This window comes from Diabrotica virgifera, chromosome 7 (genome assembly GCF_917563875.1).
Source record: "Diabrotica virgifera virgifera chromosome 7, PGI_DIABVI_V3a".
NCBI classification, from domain to species: domain Eukaryota; kingdom Metazoa; phylum Arthropoda; class Insecta; order Coleoptera; family Chrysomelidae; genus Diabrotica; species Diabrotica virgifera.
Genome location: NC_065449.1, coordinates 159,263,337 through 159,284,466, shown reverse-complemented (window position 1 = coordinate 159,284,466; position 21,130 = coordinate 159,263,337). Strand labels below are relative to the sequence as shown.

At 34.0% G+C, this 21,130-nt stretch overlaps 1 protein-coding gene across 2 annotated transcripts in view; it reads left to right on the top strand.

Annotated features, from left to right (window-relative positions):
* LOC114338111 (uncharacterized) overlaps positions 1–21,130 on the top strand; it is a 55,148-nt gene that overhangs the window by 14,476 nt on the left and 19,542 nt on the right. The window contains exon 2 of one of the 2 annotated variants that reach the window (XM_028288691.2): positions 5,022–5,165. The exons of the other annotated variant lie outside the window; for it this stretch is intronic. Within the exon in view, the coding sequence (XP_028144492.2) occupies positions 5,109–5,165 (57 nt within the window). The 5' untranslated portion in view covers positions 5,022–5,108. The remainder of the gene's footprint in view (positions 1–5,021; positions 5,166–21,130) is intronic. 2 annotated transcript variants of the gene reach the window in all.

The window sequence follows — 21,130 nt, the reverse complement described above, 5'->3', positions numbered from 1 at the left end:
TCGAAGATAATTTTTACGATTTGGGCGCCTTTCGTAGGTATCAATTTTCGCTGTTTCTATTATAAAAATGTTATTCGAGGGAGCTGCGCGTCGCATCTAAGCCATTTAATTATCTGATACTTGATACAAACAGTGTTACATCCCACAATTGGCCTATAATAGACAGGTGTAGTTTTCTGCTCTCCATAACTACATTACACATAATAGGATTGTTGCGCCCCAGAATCCTAAATAATGAAGTCATTGAGTACAACAAAATACAACTTGTATCAGGTACAGTCAAACCCGCTTATTAGAATACCTCTTAAAGGAATATCCCGGTTTAAGGAATAAAAATTTAAGGTCCCGAAACGTTTCTAATAGCAGTCAGTGATCGGTTATTAGAATATCCCGGTTATAAGAATACTTTTGGTTGACAAGAAGGCTATTCCAATAAGCGGGTTCGACTGTATTAGATTGTTGCGCCACAGACTTCTAAATACTGAAACCATTGGGTACAATAAAATACAACTTGTCAACTTGTATCAGGTATTAGATAATCAAATAGCTTAGATGCGACGCGTGGCGCCCTCGAAGACCAATTTTTCGATTCAGGCGTCTTTCGTAGGTATAAATATCCTTTCTATTATAATATCTCACAATTGGCCCAAAACATGTGCAGTCTTCTGCGCTCCATCACTACATTATACGTATAGGACTGTTGCGCCCTAGAATCCTACATAATGAAGCCCGTGGGCGTAGTATAAACGCAACTTTGTCGGAATGCGCAAAAAGTGGCCATTTTAATGTTTGGTATAAATGTTTAAGAAATTCGATAAGCCTCCTTTAAAAATAAGAGCTTGCAGATATTGTAACGTCTCATTAATCATTTACATCCCATTTATACTCCAGGCACTGAAGTGAGGCAAAAAGGCACTACTGACCTTTCGTGCCTGATGGCCTCATTTGCCACATCTGTAGCAGGAATCCGCTCTGTTTTCTCCCTTGCAGTCGGTTTTACCATGACCGAATTGTAGGCATCTGAAGTATCGCTGGACATGCAGTCTCTCTTTCGTATCTTGCACGAGTTATAGCCAACAGATTCTTTTCTCAGTGCTTTCTTGGCTGCGATGTGCGGCGGTCTGACTGTGACGTTTGTGTTGCCTTCACTATTTTCCCTTATAGAGATGAGTTTGATGTGTTAGATTTTCTTCTGCCGGTATACCTCCGAATCTGTCTCAGGATTTTTCCCTTTTTGACATCACTGTCTATCCACCTGGTCCTGATAGTCCCGGACGTTCTCTAATACGTTTTCGTGCATGCAGGCCATGCTTATCTTCTTCAGGTGCTCGGCCTGTTCTTTTCATGCCACTTCTAGGTTTAGGTCCTTGTACCTAATCTTCTTAGCGCTTTTGACACCAATGTGACTCTTCCTCATGTCTGCACAGCGTTTGTTTAGGTTTAGCAACTCGGCGTAGGATTTTCCACCTCCCTTCACGATCACCTTCTTCGTCACCACGTTCATACTCCTCCAGCGCGAGGTGGAGGTCCATACCCATAAAGGTGACTTCGAGGAGCTTCCTGAGGTCCCTACCTCTGTAGCCCCCCTATACTCTTAGATACGCCTCTCTGGTCTCCAGTGTCTCTATGTCTTCCCTCAATAATTTAGAAATAATTGCCAGTAGTCTCTTGTCCCCTTCCATTTCCGTCACCCCTTTCTCTACAGGGATCACGAAAATAGTCTGACGATTTCCCCGGTTCTCTTTTTCCTGACTCTACCTTGTAATTGTGATCATAGAACTAAGTTGTAGGTATCTCTCTTGGTCTGTATTTACCTACTTCACATACTACCAGTTTCGGTTGTTCCTGATCAGGACCTTTCCCCCTTACCTAGATGTTCAGGTTCCAAGACCATTACTTAGTCGCATGGAGGTTTATTTCCTGTTCCCGGTTTGGCGACCGTAAAGTAAAGTGATCTTCTTCCCATTCGAATTTATAATGTTAATTTTTTCAAAGCCTCTTTCCCTTGAGTTCAGAACCGTTGCGATCATTTGTATCTTTCTTTCACTAAGTTATTCGGGAAAGAACTCTTCGAAGTCCATTTGTGTGGACACGCTTGCCGCCTCTTAGTCATTTCTTCCTCACCGCTTTTCTCCACTATTCTATTTCGGTTCTTAATGATGCCGAGGACGACTTCTCTGAAAGTGCCCTCCATGTCTTCGGTGGACAGTGGTCTTCGGTAGTTTAAGGACAGCGAGAGACGGTTCCCCCAATAGGAAGACGATTAGTGGGAAGGCCACGAAAACGATGGAACGACAACTTACTAGAGGCACATTGAAAAAACAGACAGTCATGTCTATACATAAAGGATGTCTTTGGTGACTCTTTTAAGGTTTTTTACCTCATTCTTAATTTCGACTTTCGTGTTCTTATGGTCGGACATTAGTTTCACTAAATTATTTGTAACTCTGCTAAGTGTATTCATTGCTCTTACCATAGTCGTTATGTCGGAGCTCTACTCCTCTCTAAATCTTTTCTTCCCAAATGAGGAGCTCCTTTACAAGGTTGAATCCGCTGGAAGATCCGTCTTGTTCAGGTCCCTACCCGTGACCGGAATTCTTCTAACAGATCCCGTTTTTCCGAAGTCTCCTTCCTCTTTTCTTCTTCGCTGAGTACTTTCCCTTTGTTCTCTTCACTACTGATGAACACCATATTATCATCTCATTCATAGCTTGTTCCAGCTTGCATCATCACCAGTGACTCGCTCCATTGTCCCTTCGTTTTGTTTTATTTTTTCCTGCGTGATTAAATACTTATCCATATAGTTCCCATGAGTAGGGGCGAATTATACTGTCCGGCGAGGCAGTGCGCACCCACGCTAAGGCTTGAATTTCAAAGGGTTTCGTCAGTCCTCCGAGGGCTCCGCATTGCGGCCGTCTGATCTCGGTCATTCACCACTCAGGCACGGATCGCCTGACACCGTGTGGTTGCAAATATTTTATATAGGTTTACTCTTCTACTATATGGAGTGTTAGAGCGCTCTAAAAATTTGAAAAATTCAAAAAGTGACTTATATTGGACACCAAACATGATTTTTGTTTAATGTTTTTGAACCAGTAGATTCCTCTGTAGAAGCAGTTGAAAAATTACTCAAACTTTTCAAAAATTTGTTTTAAGTCTTCAGAGAGCACCAAAAAATGGAAAGTAGTAAAAGGGATACTGAAGCTATATTTTTATGGCATCTTAATATAATTTACTATTTCCAATAAAAATAGTAAATTACTTTAGGGATTTAAATTAAAATAAACTTTAAAAAATCACAAGTAATATTTTTTATTTACTTTACATGCGTTAGGATTTGAAAAAAGTTTGATATAAAGAAGGGGTTTCTGGCGCCTTTGTTTAGATATTAGGTTGGCGCCTTTTTTAGGATTTGGGTTGGCGCCTTTTTTATAAGCCAGTCCGGCCCTGGTCGTCTTCCTAGTTTTCCTAGAGATGTCGCTATTTTGCGTCTCAAAGGTGGAATTACTGTATCGCAGTGATTTCCCTTAAAAGGCAAGCTTGTTGATTTTTGTTTCAGAGTTGGGACTGCATAGCTACACTGATGAAGCATAAGATGCAGACATAGCTATCTGTATATGGTGGTCCAACTCTGAATCAAATTAAAACAAAACTGCCTTTCCCTCTTGTTCTTCTTTACTCAGATTTTTGAGTACTCGAAACTGTCTTTCGACACTTTTTCCTAGAGGAAAAGGGAGTAGCTGCGTGACCGTTGTTCTTTCTACTTTCTTCTATATTCGTCGTCTCCGTGCTTATAAAGCCGGAGATTCAGGATTTAACCAGAAAGCAGTTTCTTTCGGCAAAAAGTCTTGGATTTAAAATATTGTTTATTGTTTTATTTCAATTATTTTACTTGTTTCATTACAGTAAAATTTGCATCTGGCTCGTTTCGTCGTCTTCCTAGTTTTACTAGAAATGTCACCGTTTTGCGTCTTAAAGGTGGAATTACTACATCGCGGTGATTTCCCTTAAAAGGCAGGCTTGTTGATTTTTGTTTCAGAGTTGGGACTGCATAGCTACACTGATGAAGCAAAAGATGCAGACATAGCTATCTGTATATGGTGGTCCAACTCTGGATCAAATTAAAACAAAACTGCCTTTTCCCCTTGTTCTTCTTGACTCAGATTTTTGAGTACTCGAAACTGTCTTTCTGCACTTTTTCCTAGACGAAAAGGGAGTAGCTGCGTGACCGTTGTTCTTTCTACTTTCTTCTATATTCGACGTCTCCGTGCTTATAAAGCCGGAGATTCAGGATATAACCAGAAAGCAGTTTCTTTCGGCAAAAAGTCTTGGATTTAAAATATTGTTTATTGTTTTATTTCAAGTATTTTACTTGTTTCATTACAGTAAAATTTGCATCTGGCTCGTTTCGTCGTCTTTCTAGTTTTACTAGAAATGTCACCGTTTTGCGTCTTAAAGGTGGAATTACTACATCGCGGTGATTTCCCTTAAAAGGCAGGCTTGTTGATGTTTGTTTCAGAGTTGGGATTGCATAGCTACACTGATGAAGCATAAGATGCAGACATAGCTATCTGTATATGGTGGTCCAACTCTTAATCAAATTAAAACAAAACTGCCTTTTCCCCTTGTTCTTCTTTACTCAGATTTTTGAGTACTCGAAACTATCTTTCGGCACTTTTTCCTAGACGAAAAGGGAGCAGCTGCGTGACCGTTGTTCTTTCTACTTTCTTCTATATTCGTCGTCTCCGTGCTTATAAAGCCGGAGATTCAGGATGTAACCAGAAAGCAGTTTCTTTCGGCAAAAAGTCTTGGATTTAAAATATTGTTTATTGTTTTATTTCAAGTATTTTAATTGTTTTATTACAGTAAACTTTGCATCTGGGTCTTTTCGTCGGCTTCCTTGTTGAAGCTTGGACAAGTGTTGTCTTTCAAATAAACGCTTTAATTATTTCACCCATACTGTTAATTTTAGTTGATCCAAATGATCAATATTAATAACTGCTGACATGATCCTCTTTTAGTTCCACCACTGATATGAATATCATCTTGGGTATTCACTATTGTGATTTAAATGGTAGGTAGCAGTTCTATGGACTCTAGCCGATACGATGGATGCTGATAATGTTAATGGATCTAACTTACAGAAGAAGATCGTTTCGTCAAAGGTAAGAAGTTGATTGAATAATTTACTAAGTTGATTGTATGATAATACTGCAGTCACTGAAGGTTTTCACCTCCGATTTTGTTGAGCCTCCATCGATTTTCATAAAAATTGGAGAGTAGTTAGAGGATACCTCGAGGAATTAAGTTGATCTGATGCCAACTTGCGATTTTACCCTGGGGGTGTATGCCACCCCTTCTAGTGGGTGAAAATTATTTTATTAAAAAAATAATACCATAAATCGATAGAGGGACAAATTCTATGCAAAATTTGTTGTTTAATGTTATTAATATAAATCAATACATTTTGAATTCTTAAAGATCAAATATTTTATTTTTTCGTAAACAAGTGCATGTTTTAAAGCTGTTTTTCACGTATAACTCAAAAACTATAAGCTTTTACAAAACTGTTATTATTACCAAAATTGAAGATATTAAAAAATTTAATACACTTCCTACTAAAGAACTAAACTATTGTTAATTTTACGGGTTATTGAATCTATATTTTTTTACGAGTACTCAAATCTAAGTATTCATAAGCACGATGCACTTTATAAAATATTCTTGGTATGCACTTGTCAAAGTACTTCGGAATACTTATCAAGTGAGCTCCAGGAGAAGTTAATATCATCAACATTTAGCACGTTATGATGCAAATAAGAAAATCCTTTCGAAATTTTTAGGAAAAAGTGAAAAATGAAACATAGGTACGCCATTTCCACAAAAATTAAAATTTATAGCAATCCTTACAATAATTCCTTTATGTTAGCATAAGTAATGCTTTCAACAATTTTTACCGGTTTATAATGCATATTATTGATAAAAAGATATAATTTAAAAAAATCAGAACTTTTAAAATTATCGTAATTTTCATTTTATTTTGATAATATCTCCAAAAATACTCAATATAGATACGTAAAAAATCATATATGTACAACCAAATTTTAGTTTTTTTGTATCAAATATTTTACCTTTCTCACTATTTCTGTAGGGTAAAAAATAACCGAGATAGAAACGCTTAAACGTTTAAAGCTTAAATTTTGCTGCTAGAACCATGTAACCGGGGCCATTTAACCATTTATTTAAAAAATAGTAAGAGGTTTAAAAGATTAAGTTTAACACAGTTTAATAGCCCTATGAATTATCTTTTAAATGGTTTTTAGGTGAACCTGACATCGCAAAAATTAGCGGAGTTATAAAAAAAACACTAACATTTTATGGAAAAAATTTTAAAAGATATGTTTTGAAAAATTTTTAGAGCATACATTCTAATGCTATCAACTTGTTGCGGGACTCATTTGATAGATATTTTCAAGTACGTTGACAAATGTTTAATAAGCTTATGTCATAAAATGCATAATTTTCCCGTTAGGTACTTAAGCTTGCATACTTAGATTTGGGTACACGCCGAAAAAAATATACATTCAATTACTTACCTATAGCTCACTTTTAGTTAAAATTAGTAGGTTTGTCTAGTAAGGTGTTTATTTCATTTTTTATTGGCTTCAATTTTGGTAATAATAACTTTTTTGTAAAAACTTATAGTTTTTGAGTTCTTTATGAAAAATCGGTTAAACACTTGCATTTTTCTCATGAAAAATTAAAATCTTTGATCTTTAATAACTCAAAAAGATTTAATTTATTTTAATAACTTTATAAAACAAATTCTGCTTAGAATTTTTCCTTCTGTCGAATTATGGGTTATTTTTAATAAAATAATTTTCACCCAAGGGAAGGGGTGGCATCCACCCCCAGGGTAAAAGCACAAGTTGGCACCATGCCACCTTTGTTTCTTGAGATATCCTCTAACCACTCACCAATTTTCATGCAAATCGATGGAGGTTCAACGAAATCGGAGGTAATAGCTCATATCCACCTTCAGTGATTCGCACTATAAGTATTTGTGATTTTATGGATCTCCGAATATTATAATATGAATTTGTCTGAAATATGAACTATTCGTCGTTACTATCGGTAAGATTTTAATTAGAGTAGGGTAGCCCAAGCCGGGATTTTTGCAGTTACTTGAGTGCGTCAGATTACCACATGGGGAGAAACCTTGTATCCTGTAAACGAACCTCCACCATATATTGGGTCTTAATATAGAGGAGTTCGTTAAAGGGGGTCCGAAACAAAAATCTATCCTTAGAAAAACTAGAAATCATCAGATTAAGATAAGGTAAGTTAGGTACTTGCAAAACAGTGTATATTACAAAAATCTGATGATTTGAGCAGGGAGTTAGGAAATGGGCGAATCACAAATCACAAAAAAACGAATATTTTGCGAAATGAACTTCAGAAAAAAAAAACTAAAAAATACGTGTTCACTATTTTTCAAAAATTTATCGAATGATACCAAACATAACCCCACACGGAGAGGGGTGGGGTGTAAATTTAAAATTTAAATATTCGCTCGACATTTCGCGAAATGAGCATCAGATCGAAAAACTGAAAAATACACGTATACAATATTTTTGAAAAATCTATCGAATGGCACCGAACACGGAGGTGGGGTGGGGAGCTACTTTAAAATCTTAAGTAGGAGTCCCCATTTTTTATTGCACATCTGGATTATTTACGTAAAAATCAGTAACTTTTATTCAAAACATTTTTTCGGGTTATGGATAGATGGCTGTATTTAAAATCGGAAAAAACGATTGTTAGAAATGGAAACTTAATTTAAAAAACGGAAAGTCCCCACTTTATCGAAAACTTTCCTTAACTTTTCTTTGTCTTAAGGCCTAATATTTACAACCCTATAGGTCCTCATAACTCTTGAGTAACTGCAAATTTAGCATACTTTCCTCCCCTACTAGTAGGATGTCTCATTTTGCATCGATTTATATTTAAGAAAATACATTTAAATATTTTACTAGCTGACCCTGCAAATTCTATACCACCACCTTAGATAGTGTGTCAAAATTCAATAACTAATAATTAACAGAAATCAAAAAAAATATATTCCAAAAAATAATGCATGGAAAAGTTGAATCAATGTAATGCTTTTTAATAGTCGATTTTTTTTGCGGTAAGTAAATACAGGGTGTTTCATTAACAATTGTCCATATCGTATCTGGATTAACCTTAGCACAAAATACGAAGATTTAACCCAAAACATTTAAATAAAATATTCTTCCTTACCAAGATGTGTTTTAGGATAAATGGATGTTAGGATATTTTAACTAGTGTTAAAAGATAGTTTTCCGCTGTTACCAGAGGCGTGATGTAGGGATATATACTTCCTTTTCGCCGCTTACCACCCCTTACAATCTATGCCACTGTCATAATAGTCATTTCAGCATGTTTTTTTGATTCTTCGTTACTTTTTTTTTTTACGTAAATATCATTCTTTTGTTTTGTCGAGAGTTGAGTTGAAGCAAGCGAGGAGGTCGCACGTATTTTATGTGACTCGGCGGTAAACAACTCGGATTCGGGCTTTACCACGAAAAACATTTAGATATGTGATGTAAATTGATTTAAAAGTGATTTAGGATTGATTTAGGATTATTTAGTGTTGTGAATGGTGTTTGTGTACAAAGGACACAGAAGGATTTTGATTTAACATTTTGCGAGCGGTAAGTGATTTTTTAATTAGTAATGGTTTTATAAATTTGACCTAGTTGAAATCGGTGTCAAATTCCTCGTGCATAAACAATTTGAATTAAACCTTTACTGTAAATAGCAAATTGATTGCAAAACATATATTTATTTTATAAATAAAAACAAACAACATTCAGATAGAAATAGGAATACCAGTAAAATACAGTCAAACAATTAATTATAATAGTAATTGAAATTAAGATGACTGACAGCGGCAGCGACACTTATTTATCAGAGGATGGTAAAAGGAAAGGAAATGAATTTGACGGAATCTTTAGTAAGAGCAGAAAAGTATATCGATCTCCCGATACAAAGAATGCTGGAGGTAGAGAGAATGAAATTACGGAACTGATGAAAACGTTAATAACTGATAATAAAAAGAAAGATAAGGAACTAGAGGATATAAAAAACATGGTAGGTGAGTTGGTAGGAGAAATGAAAGAACTCAGAAAAGAGAATAGCGAATACAAAGAAAAGATTAAACAAATAATTCAAGAAAATGAAAATTTAAAAAAGGAAATGATGAGTATGAAACAAAAAATGGATAAATTAGAGCTAACTTTAGAAATCTGCCAAAAAGAAAGAAAGAAAAATAATTTAATAATGAAGGGTTTGCCAATAAGTACGTCTGATATGGAACAGCTTAAGAATGAAATAGGAAACTTTTTAAATAAAGAGCTACGAATAATGGCAGAGTTAAATAAGGTACAAAAGATCAACGACAATATGTGCATTATTGAGTTTAGTAAGTTTGAAGACAAACTAAGAGTACTAAAAGCAAAAAGTAATCTTAGAAGTTATAGACAACACCGCGTATACATTGAATGTGATTTAACACTTAAAGAGATTGATATGCAGAAAAATCTTAGACATATAGCAGCAAAAGAAAAGGCAAATGGCAAAAGAATAAAAATGGGTTATGGTTTTATCGTTATTGAAGACACCAAATGGAGATGGAACCATAGTACGAATAATATAGAAATAGTCAAAGATAATGTAGCAGCAACTGGTTTAAAAAACTACTAGTTAATGCAAATTCGAGGATGGATATGGATACGAACATGGCACAGATTATGGACATGAGAGAATATAACAAAATCGATGCGAGTCTTGACAAAAATATGCAAAAACTAAACCGTAAAAATACAGACAATGAAAGAACTATGAATGCAAAAAATGAAAAACAAAATAAGTATTGGAAAATTGGGTTGTGGAATATACAAAGTCTAAATGGTAAAGAAGAGGAACTTATTGATGAGTTTGAAAACACAAAAATGGATTTTTTAGCATTAACTGAAACAAAGAGAAAAGGTAGTGGATGTATTAAAATGAGAAATGAGCACTACATGATTTTTGGAGGTGTTAATGAGCCCGAACGTGCGAGGGCAGGAGTTGCCCTAATGGTTCACAGAAATGAGCATAAAAATATCACTAGATGGAAAAATATTTCGGAAAGACTCCTTAGAATAGATATGAGTAAAAACGAGAAGACAACAATTATTGTTGGGTATGGACCATCGGAAAATGAAGCCAAGGAACTCAAAGATAGCTTCTGGGAACAATTGCAGGACGAAATGGACCAAATAAATCATAAGGTCATAATAGTAGGCGATTTTAATGGGCGAGTGGGGTCAAGCAATGAATATGACTACCCTATAGGACCATATGGAGAAATGGTCAGGAATAATAATGGACAAAGAGTCATCGAGTTTTGATCATGAATGATATGCAAGTTAGTAACACATTTTTTCAACACAAGGAGATTCATAAATACACACGAGTGATGGATTCGCGGAACGAAAAATCCGTTATTGACCTAGTATTAGTACAGAACAGATACAAAAATGAAATAGCGGACGTGCGTGTTAAAAGAGGCTATGAGATCAGCTCGGATCATTTTCTCGTTGAAACTAAAGTAAAGACAAGGAGAGAACAGGCATTTAATATTAAAAATGAAGAAAATCGCTACGAACAACCAAGTATTAAAGTATACAAACTTCAGTCTGAAAATATTAGGAAAGAATACTGTCGTAAATTAAATGAAGAAATACGAAAAACAAATTGGAAAAATGAGGAGGATATAGAAATATTATGGAACATTTTTAAGGAGCTGGTGTACGCAACTGGGAGTAAAGTATGTGGGGTAACGAAAGGAAGATATCTGAAAGGTACAGTTTGGTGGAATAATGACATAAAATTGGAAGTTTCGAAGAAGAAAAAATTGTGGAAAAAGTATATAAGCAATAAAAGTGAAAGTAATTATCAAGAATATAAGGAACAGAGAATACTGGTTAAAAATAAAATTAAAGAAGCTAAGAATCGACAATGGGGAAGAATTTGGAAATAAAATGGAAAGTGATAGTAAGGGGAATGCGAAGTTGCTTTATAGGACTTTAAAAAATCTAAGACAAAAAAAATCAAACGGATTAACAGGTTTAGAGGACAAAAATGGTAACATATTATTAAAAAATGAAGAGATTACCGAAAGATGGCGAGAACATTTTATGGAGTTATTAATGGGAGACAACAACGAAATAGAGAATGACAGGGAGGAGTACAATTTAAATGAACAACAAGATGATGATGACATAACATACGAGGAATACAGGGAAGCAATTTTAAAATTAAAAAATGGCAAGGCTGCAGGACATGATAATATTAAGGCTGAGCTAATTAAATATATGGAAGGAGAAGGATTACAATTACTATGGAAGATCATAAGAAGCTGTTGGCGTACCGGATGCATACCTAGAGATTGGACGCTTGCAACTATTCTATCATTACACAAAAAAGGCGATAAACATAAGTGTTCTAACTGTAGAGGAATATCATTGTTGGTAGTTGCTAGTAAAATCTACGAAATAATACTAGAGAAAAAGCTGCGAGAAAAGATCGAGGCCACACTGGATGACAGCCAATGCGGCTTTAGGCCAGGGCGAGGTACAACCGATCTCATATTCACGGTGAGACAGTTATCAGAAAAAGCCCTAGAGCATAACAGTAAGTTGTATCTCTGTTTTGTGGACTTGGAAAAAGCATTTGATCGGGCGCCACGTAACAAGATCTGGGAAATATTAAACCGTAGAAATGTGAAACCGAAGTTAATCCAAGCAATAAAGAGTATATATAAATGTACACGTAATAATGTAAGAACGAACAATTGCTCATCTCTTGAATTCTACACAAGGACAGGTGTAAGACAAGGTGGTGTTCTGAGTCCTTTGTTATTTATCACTCTAATGGACGAAATTGCAAAAGAATGCAGGGGTAAGGTAAAAAGAACTAGGGTTGGGGTGTATAAACTTCAACAAGTTTGCGTGTCAGAGTTGATATATGCCGATGACCTGGTTATTGTGGCAAAATCAGAAAAAGACTTGCAAGTAAATGTGAATGTTTGGAATGAAGCCTTTAAGAAATTTGGGATGAGAATAAATATTGAAAAAACAGAAGCTTTAGTAATATCGAAAACACAAGAAAATATAAATGTTAAGTTGAATAATGAGACCATTACACAAGTTGAGGACTTCAAGTATCTAGGATCAACAATGAATGGGCAAGGAAATATAGAACCAGAAATAAACAGCAGGGTAATGAGTGCAACAAAATTATACTATGCACTAAATAAAAGTTTTATTAGGAAGAAAGAAGTAAGCCTGAAAACAAAAATGAAAGTATTTCAAACCGTATACGAGCCGGTGCTACTCTACGGTAGTGAAACGTGGACAGTGAACGACAACATCCGTAGTAAAATCCAAGCATGCGAAATGCGATATTTACGTGCGGTAGCCGGGGTGACCAGACGTGATCGTATAAGAAATGAAGACATACGTGAAAGGTGCGGTGTTGGAAGGACCTTAGACAGACTTGAAACGAAACAGTTATCGTGGTTCGGACATATGGCGAGAATGAGTGAAGGTAGAACTGTAAAGAGGGTATGGAAAGCGGCATCTGACAACAAACGAAGAAGAGGCAGGCCAGCAAGAACGTGGAATGCAAATATTGGAAAGGCTTGCGGAAAAAGAAATATTGGGTGGAGAGAAGCAGAAAGACTAGCTACCGACCGAAAGGCATGGAGACGTCTCATTTCTCCACTTACCTCGACACCGTAAGGTACAAGAGGACGGCTTAAGTAAGTAAGTATCATTCTTTTGTCTCAATGCGATAGAGTAAGCAGTTTTCAAGTTATTTGCGTTTGAATGTAATGGATTCAATATAATTATGTATTTTAGACAGATAATGACTAGAATCTTATTGAATGTAGCTTAAAGTACATATTCTTATGGAATCCATTTAACCGCAAATAACTTGAAAATTACTTACTTTATCGCAATGTGGCAAAAGGATGATATTTATGTAAAAAGTAACAAGAAATCAAAAAAACATACTGAAATGGCAATATATAACCTATAAAGATTTTTCTGGAATTGTTTTTACTCTAAAACTTAAATAAACTAATCATAATAATAAATAATATTTATGTTCATGATGGGTAAGTTATCAAACCTTAAGTCCTTAAGAAAAACCCTCTTTGGTCATTATTTAAAAAAATGTCTTAACAAAAACTCTCAAATATTATAAAATATTTTATACAGGGTGTTTCACTAAAAATGTCCAAACTTCTTAGTTGAGGCGCTCAGAGCAACACAGTGGCCTAACCCCAAAAAGTTAAAAAAACGAAGTTTTGAGATAAATGCAAATTTTGCGTTCGTATTTGCATTATGCTTATGGAATGGATCTACAAATTATGATACCATCTACAGATAGCTATTTCTGCATCTCATGCTTCATCAGTGTACCTATGCACTCCCAACCTGGTGGTAAAATTCTGAATCAAATTAAAACAAAAACTGACTTTCCCCCTTGATCTTATTTACTCAGATTTTTGAGTACTTGAAACTATCTTTCGGCATTTTTTCCTAGACGAAAAGAGAGTAGATACGTGACCATTGTACTTTCTACTTTCTTCTATATTAGTCGTCGTCGTGCTTATAAATTTTTAAAGCCGTCATTCAGGATGTAACTACCCAGCTAACCAGATGACGTCAAAATTACGTCACAAGTACGTCATCTGATGACTAGACTGGCGTCAGCAACTGACGTAATTATGACGTCTTTATTACGTGAAAAAGTCACAGCCCAGTGACGTCAGCAACTGACGTTATTAATCCGTCATCCTCTGACGGCGTAGTAACATGATAATGACGTCTATTTCACGGCACAGACGGAAATGTCTGGGGTTAAAAATTGGTCATTGATAGGTCAGTACTGTGACTTCATTCAGATTTGACGCTGTATAATACCTATAAATATACTGGTTTAGCTCACTTGTAAAACGTGCGACCAAGTGTGCGCTTAAGATAACAAATAATATATGAGTTATCGCCTTTTAAGACATACCTTAAATTGCATGTGGCTTAACTTTTTTTAAAACCTTTTAATTCGTGTCTGTAAATTAAATAATAAAACAGTGGAATAATAGATAATTATTTATTTTATTAGTAATAAAAAATATAAAAACAAAAACAACATTGCATTAAAATATAACTATAAATATATGCAATACAATAACCGTTGTACGTCATCTATTACTTGTGACCAGATATTGTAAACTGGTCAAAGTCCAGAGTTAGTTAAATAAAATTTGTAGTGTAGGTTGCTTTTCGAAAAATGTAAATAGCCTTGGATTTTGAGGCCAGTTTACAATATGGTCACAAGTAACAGACGACATACAACGGTTTTTATATTGTGTAGATTACTATAATATATAGACTAAAAAAATATACAATTGCTTTTGTCAAATACATACATAAAATGTAGATCCCTATTACCATAAAAACCAAATATATATTGCTAAAATTAACTTTTATTCATTTATTACTTAACTTCCTGTATTTTATTTAAATGTAACATATGAATGTAATAAAGGAAAAGATACAAAACTATCTGTACCCTCGTTTGGAAACAGCATACATTTTTCCACAATTTCATGTAGAAACCAATATTGTATTGTAGAAAGTTTATTTACCACATATATATATTCAACTTTTTTGAATCAAAAGGATAACTGTACAAAGAATCATAATTTTCAAATACTTTTCCAACAAAATAAATATCAGATTGTTTATCTAGAATATTCAGAATTTGAACAACCAAGCCACTGTTGGTTAAAACATAACAATCCGAATAGGAATAGGAATGAATAGTCAACTGTAACCCATCTAATTTAATTTTTTTAAATTCTTTATAATCTTTATCAAAATGTAAAGGGAGACATGAGAAATGTTCGTACGAACATTGTATTCTTTTTGTTCCCGAATTTATTTTTAAATGATTATTTGATTCAATTAATCGACAGTAAGACTGTTGAAGAGGTTTTGTTGGAGACCTTATCATTTTTTTTAAATGACCCAAAAAGTTTTCGAATAGAAATGCCGAAAATGAATCTAATTCACCATACATTTTAGAGTCATCAGCAAGGTGCGACAAAATGTGAACATTATATACTGCAAACTCAGCTCCATATATTTTTATAGCATGTGATACAAAAATTGACAATGAGTTATTGACCAAATCATATCCAAATTTGTTTCCAAGAAAAGATGAACATAAAATAAATATTCCAACATGAAGTAAAAGAAAGTGCTCATACATTCCAATATCTATATTTTTTAACACAACTGGTCCTAAGTATAATAAGAAAGTACGAATTCTGTTGCTTTCCATCGTACTAGCTCTGATAGGCTTCTAGGTTTTCTATTAATTTCCTTGACGATAAAAGGACGTAAAGATAACAAACTCTGTGACAGTAATTTAACAGAATGGGCTCGAAGTCTAGCATTTAAATTACCACCAATCCAACAATGTAATAATTTTCTCATTACATCTAAACATACAGCATGCATATAATCAATGGGAAAAGTGGATACAAGACCAATATTTAGTTCTAGCAAGGGAGAAATGCCAATGTGATGATCTTCATCTGACTGCAAAATAAAAGTTTCATCTGTTCTTTTAGCTGCTTTACTGCAGGACTTAAAAACAACTCTTCTTTTAATGTAACTGCCATGTTCAGCACATTTTTCACATGATGAATATCCTGAATGAGATTTTATGCATTTCACAAAAGCTCGTGCTGGTGCATCACATATAAAGTTATAGAGTTTTACTTCATAAACTGTGTTACCATATTTTAAACCATGTTGCATCAAACTTGAAATATCCTTTATAAATTCTTGCAAAAATAACTGAAATGTTCTGGTTTAGATGTTCCACAAAAAATTCTTATTACAAAAGGACTACAGATATTTTTTATCAGTCCTACTATTGGCCAAAATTGCTTACTGGGACTATTAAATAAAGGTAAACCATCTATATTAACAGATAATTCTAAAATATTAGTCAGAAGTTGACATTTGGACAAAATATTTAGTATAGTGTCTTTTATATTAAAATGAACATACTCTCCATTGTGAAATGCTATTGTATTTACTGTTCTAGGAGTTTTAAGCAAAGTCCGACAGTCTAGGGGTAGATGTTTATGGAAAGGTTTTAATATATGGAGTAATTTTGTTACAGAAGATTGCGGAATATTTTCAGTAGTAGCTCACCTTTTTAGTTCAATATTTAGGTCATTAAACTTATTAACATCAGTATCAGTACATTCATGATCCTCTAAGTTGTCTAAATCTGCACAATCATCAACTTTTTCCATATAGTCATTATGACTATTTTCCAGATCATCAATATTCTGTTCAGAATCAGCATCCAGTATGTCATGTATGTCATTACAGGTTATTTCATTAATACAGTTTGAGACAATATTATTGTCTGACTGTTTTTTCCATACTTTCACTGTTACAAAAAATGTCCATCATTTCTGCAGAAACCTGTTTAGAAACTGTTCTGTAATACTCTCTCTTGCCCACTTTGTTTTTTAAATTTATTTTCTTGAACATTGTGAAATAACTTGGAAATAGTTACCAAATATTTTAAGTAATAAATGAATAAAAATAAAATAAGAATATTTTAAATAAGTATTTAACAAACTTAAATTTTACTAAAATAGTTTAAAAAACAAAAATGTAATTCTAATGCATTTTTAAAAAACTTAATAGTTTTAAATAGTTTTGTTTTGGGCTCTATTCTGTGGAGCATGTTTCAACCACACGTTAGTCGCTTTCTCTATTTCATAATCGGTATCAGTTTTAAACACTTGCTTAACTGAATCTTAAAAGAGAACAAACTTACATAATATATTTTGCATAAAAATAGATTTATTTAGAAATTAATACACCTCATATTTTATGTAGTTTTGGACTAAACACAAATATCATTTCCTCTCAAGTACATAATATCTAGTTATTGGAAATTTACACATTTGATACTTCACATAGGTACAGCCATATTCATCAAAACCTTAACAGTTTGTTAAGTTTCTAACAACTGGTTGAATTACAATTTCGACCATTCGATATATTGAAATTGTAATTCTGATTATATCGATCAGTCAAAATTGCAATTTAACCAGCTGTTAGAGACTCACAACCTGTTAAAGTTTCGGTGAATACTACTGACACAGATGTACTGTCTTGTTAGCTCACAACAAAATTAAAAATATGTTTACCAACTCAAAAAATATCAAGTATACATACCTCTTATAACACTGAAGCTTTAGTTGCCGAAACTCCTTTTTATCATGCTTTCCATAAAAGCTATAGGCTATTACCAAGTTAACTGATAAAATATATTTCAAAATCCTATTAGTCTTGACAACTACAGTTTCACCTCCAATTCTTGTCAAAAAACAGATCTAAAAAATATATGGGTGGAAGTTTTATCTATTAATGAACTCATTATTTTCATAACTTACTACAACATTTGCGTGATTTTCTAAAAAAAGCTCTAAAACTGAAAGATCTTCATCTGATGTTATGGGAATTGTAACTGGAAAATCTGGAAAACTATCCCCATTTATTGCTGTACAGTTTTTATTTTCTTCCAACAGAGCTAGAATCTGGGTGTTTTGCTGTTGAATACCAGTGAGCTTTTGCAATAGTGTCTGATATGCTAAAAAATATGTGTTATCACAGCAATGATAAACTTACATTAAGTATATTTTACCTTTAGCATCTATCTGTATAGACGGATTGACCAATTTTTGACATGTGTTTTGAAGTTCTTAAGGTGCTGCTGCTTTTTGACATGTGTCTTGAAGTTCTTTCAACTGATGGAGATCTTGCTGTGTAAAGAAAAATAATTATTTATTTGAATTGTTTAACTAGTGTAGACTCACCAGCAACATTTTAAATTTTAATAGAGGTGGACGTTTCACCACTGAAGTATCCCCATCACGGCTACTACTAGAAAACTGTTTCCGTTGTCTTTTTCTTTTTGTCTCAACTTAAATCCAACTTCAATTTTACAAATGTTTGTTAGTATTATTGGCTGTCTTACACTTAGTCTATGACTTCTAATGTCTTTACGCACTAAATTAACTGATGACACTATAACATCCAGTAATTGGAAATTCTGCAATCCTGTAAAACTGCAAAGCATGGTATCTGATAATGTAACCACTTTTGGAGTGTTACCTTGAACGTCTTTAAAAGACTTTACTATTCCATCGCTTAATTGCAATAGTGCATCAACACATAAAATTTCTTCCTCTGATGGTTCATTTGTTCTATTGGGAACATCAACATCTGGAATACTTGGTTGTTCAGGATCACATTCTGGGTTCACTTTTTGTTTTGTGCGGTTTTTAGAACGTTCAGCTGAGGTAGAGTTAGTGGGGAGTTCTTTTGACAATATGTTGACTCCTTTTGGCAACTTACAAGTGGGTATAGCACATATTTTTAATCTTCTCAGTTTGGATAAGTTTTCTCCTAAAATATAAATATTTATCTGTTAATAATAGCTACTTTATATATTGCATAAACATACCCTTAAAGTAATCTTCATTTTTAAAGTGTAAACTACACACTTTCATATACGGACTAGGCTCTTTTCCCATTTTTAGCAGGTATTTCCAGTTTCCTTTGTTAACTAGAGTGCCATTGAATAAACTTGTTTATCCTCTTTAGGATAGAATGAAACGATAAATTACTATCACGCTTTATCCAAGAATCACATTCAGGCACACAACAATAATAATTAGATTTTTTTGCCATAACTGAATAAAAACAAACACGATTTTAAGCCAACGGAAATTCGGAAATGTAAGGTTATGTATTAATGTCTATTTGAAAGGTTCGAGTTAAATACGCAATGGCGCTGCAATCTTAAACGAGATTGCCTATTGCCCGCTATATTTAAAAATCGACTAAAAGCGTCATCTACCACAATACCAGAAACTATATTTTAGTTCCTAATATGCCTTATATAGAAAATTATCTATACTTTTTTATCTAGGCATAGACTTTGGAAAGGAAACATAAAACATCTTTTCCAAAACACACAGCAGACATGGTTGTTAATATATCGTTCAAATATTCCTGAAATTTTAAAACGGCATTAAACGTGAATCATATAATTGGCAAAGATTTTAAGCCAACCAGATGCTAACAAATATACACCTGCTCCTATCTTATACGGGAACAAAAATCACGAAACAGGGACGTCACTGTGACGTAAAAATGTGACGTCGTACAAACGTCATCAAAATGACGTCTTTTTTACGTCATATTGTAATGTGTGACGAAGATGACGAAAAGTGACCTAAAATGACGTCTCGGTGACGTCATTTCTCGTCATCTGGTTAGCTGGGTAGAAAGCAGTTTCTTTCGACGAAAAGCCTTGGATTTAAAATATTGTTTATTGCTTTATTTCAATTATTCTAATTGTTTTAGTACAGTAAACTTTGCATCTGGGTCTTTTCGTCGTCTTCCTTGTTTTATTAGAGATGTCGCTGTTTTGCTTCTCAAAGGTGGAATTACTGCATCGCGGTGATTTCCCTTAAAAGGCGGGCTTGTTAATTTTTGGTTAAGAGTTGGGACTGCATAGCTACACTGATGAAGCATGAGATGCAGAAATAGCTATCTGTAGATGGTGGTCCAACTCCGAATCAAATTTCGGCACTTTTTTCTAGACGGAAAGGGAGTAGATACGTGACCGTTGCCCTTTCTACTTTCTTCTATATTCGTCGTTTCCGTGCTTATAAATTGTTAAAGCCGTGGATTCAGGATGTAGCCAGAAAGCAGTTTCTTTCGACGAAAAGTCTTGGATTTAAAATATTGTTAATTGTTTTATTTCAATTATTTCAATTGGTTTATTACAGTAAACTTTGCATCTGGGTCTTTTCGTCGTCTTCCTTGAATTACTTTTTCTTTATCAATGAAGAGCATATTATTTACATAGAAAGTATTGGAGAATCGAAAAATGGCGCTAAAATAGTAATTCCCCCAGTGGTGTAGAATTTGTCAAGGTCAACCATTCACTATCCACTGTCGTACGCCTCTGGTAGTAGCTAGAAATATTTTATTTATCATAATTTAGTACGGTGTAGAGTGGCCACATTTTCTGTCATGCATGGAAAGAACACATCAGATAGTTTTAAAGTAATAGGTAAAAATAGTTTTTAAATTCTTAAATAAAACACCCTGTAACTTAGTAAGGAGCCATATATTATTTAAGTGTGTTACGGTTCACATTTTATTTTTCAAATATTAAATAAATAAATCAAATAACCAACAGAAAATAATAATAATAATTTAAAATAATAAATAAACCTTATCATAATTTCATTTCAATTTCATTTCATTTAATTTAAAACGCTCAATCTTTTGCTCACTGCAAAATGGTCTTATCTGTTTGAACGCTCAGTCAAGTTCTCTGACCATGACCCAAAGATCGAATGTCAAAATTCGTTACTTGACCTTTCAAGGCCGTGACAGCAGAGGTGACTTCCGGGAGGTGAATCCATCTTGTTTTGGTCACGTTTTTAAAACTTAAGGACGCTGGTAAAATTTAGTTATTACCTTCATATTTTGTGGATTTGCGAACCTTAAGTATAGAAACTAATCAGGGATTTCCTGGAAATTAAGGAACTCATGAGATTTATGGATATACGTTCCTGATTTGACTTAAAAAACCCCACATAAGGTCACCCACCATCTACGGTAAGTCCTTCAGATTTATCTACCCCTAAAACTGTAAAGCCGGTTGTAACGATAGATTATATAAAAATATTGTTTCTTTTTAGACGTTTTTTGTCCTTCTATATTTCTTTCTTTTGATTCGGATACCAATTACATACATTGCTACAAGAACCTTATGTGACACATGGTCTAACAGCCTATACGATTATTTTCGTCACCATCTACCTAGTACAATAAAATACAATCCTGGTCAATACCGTATCTGGACACAGTGG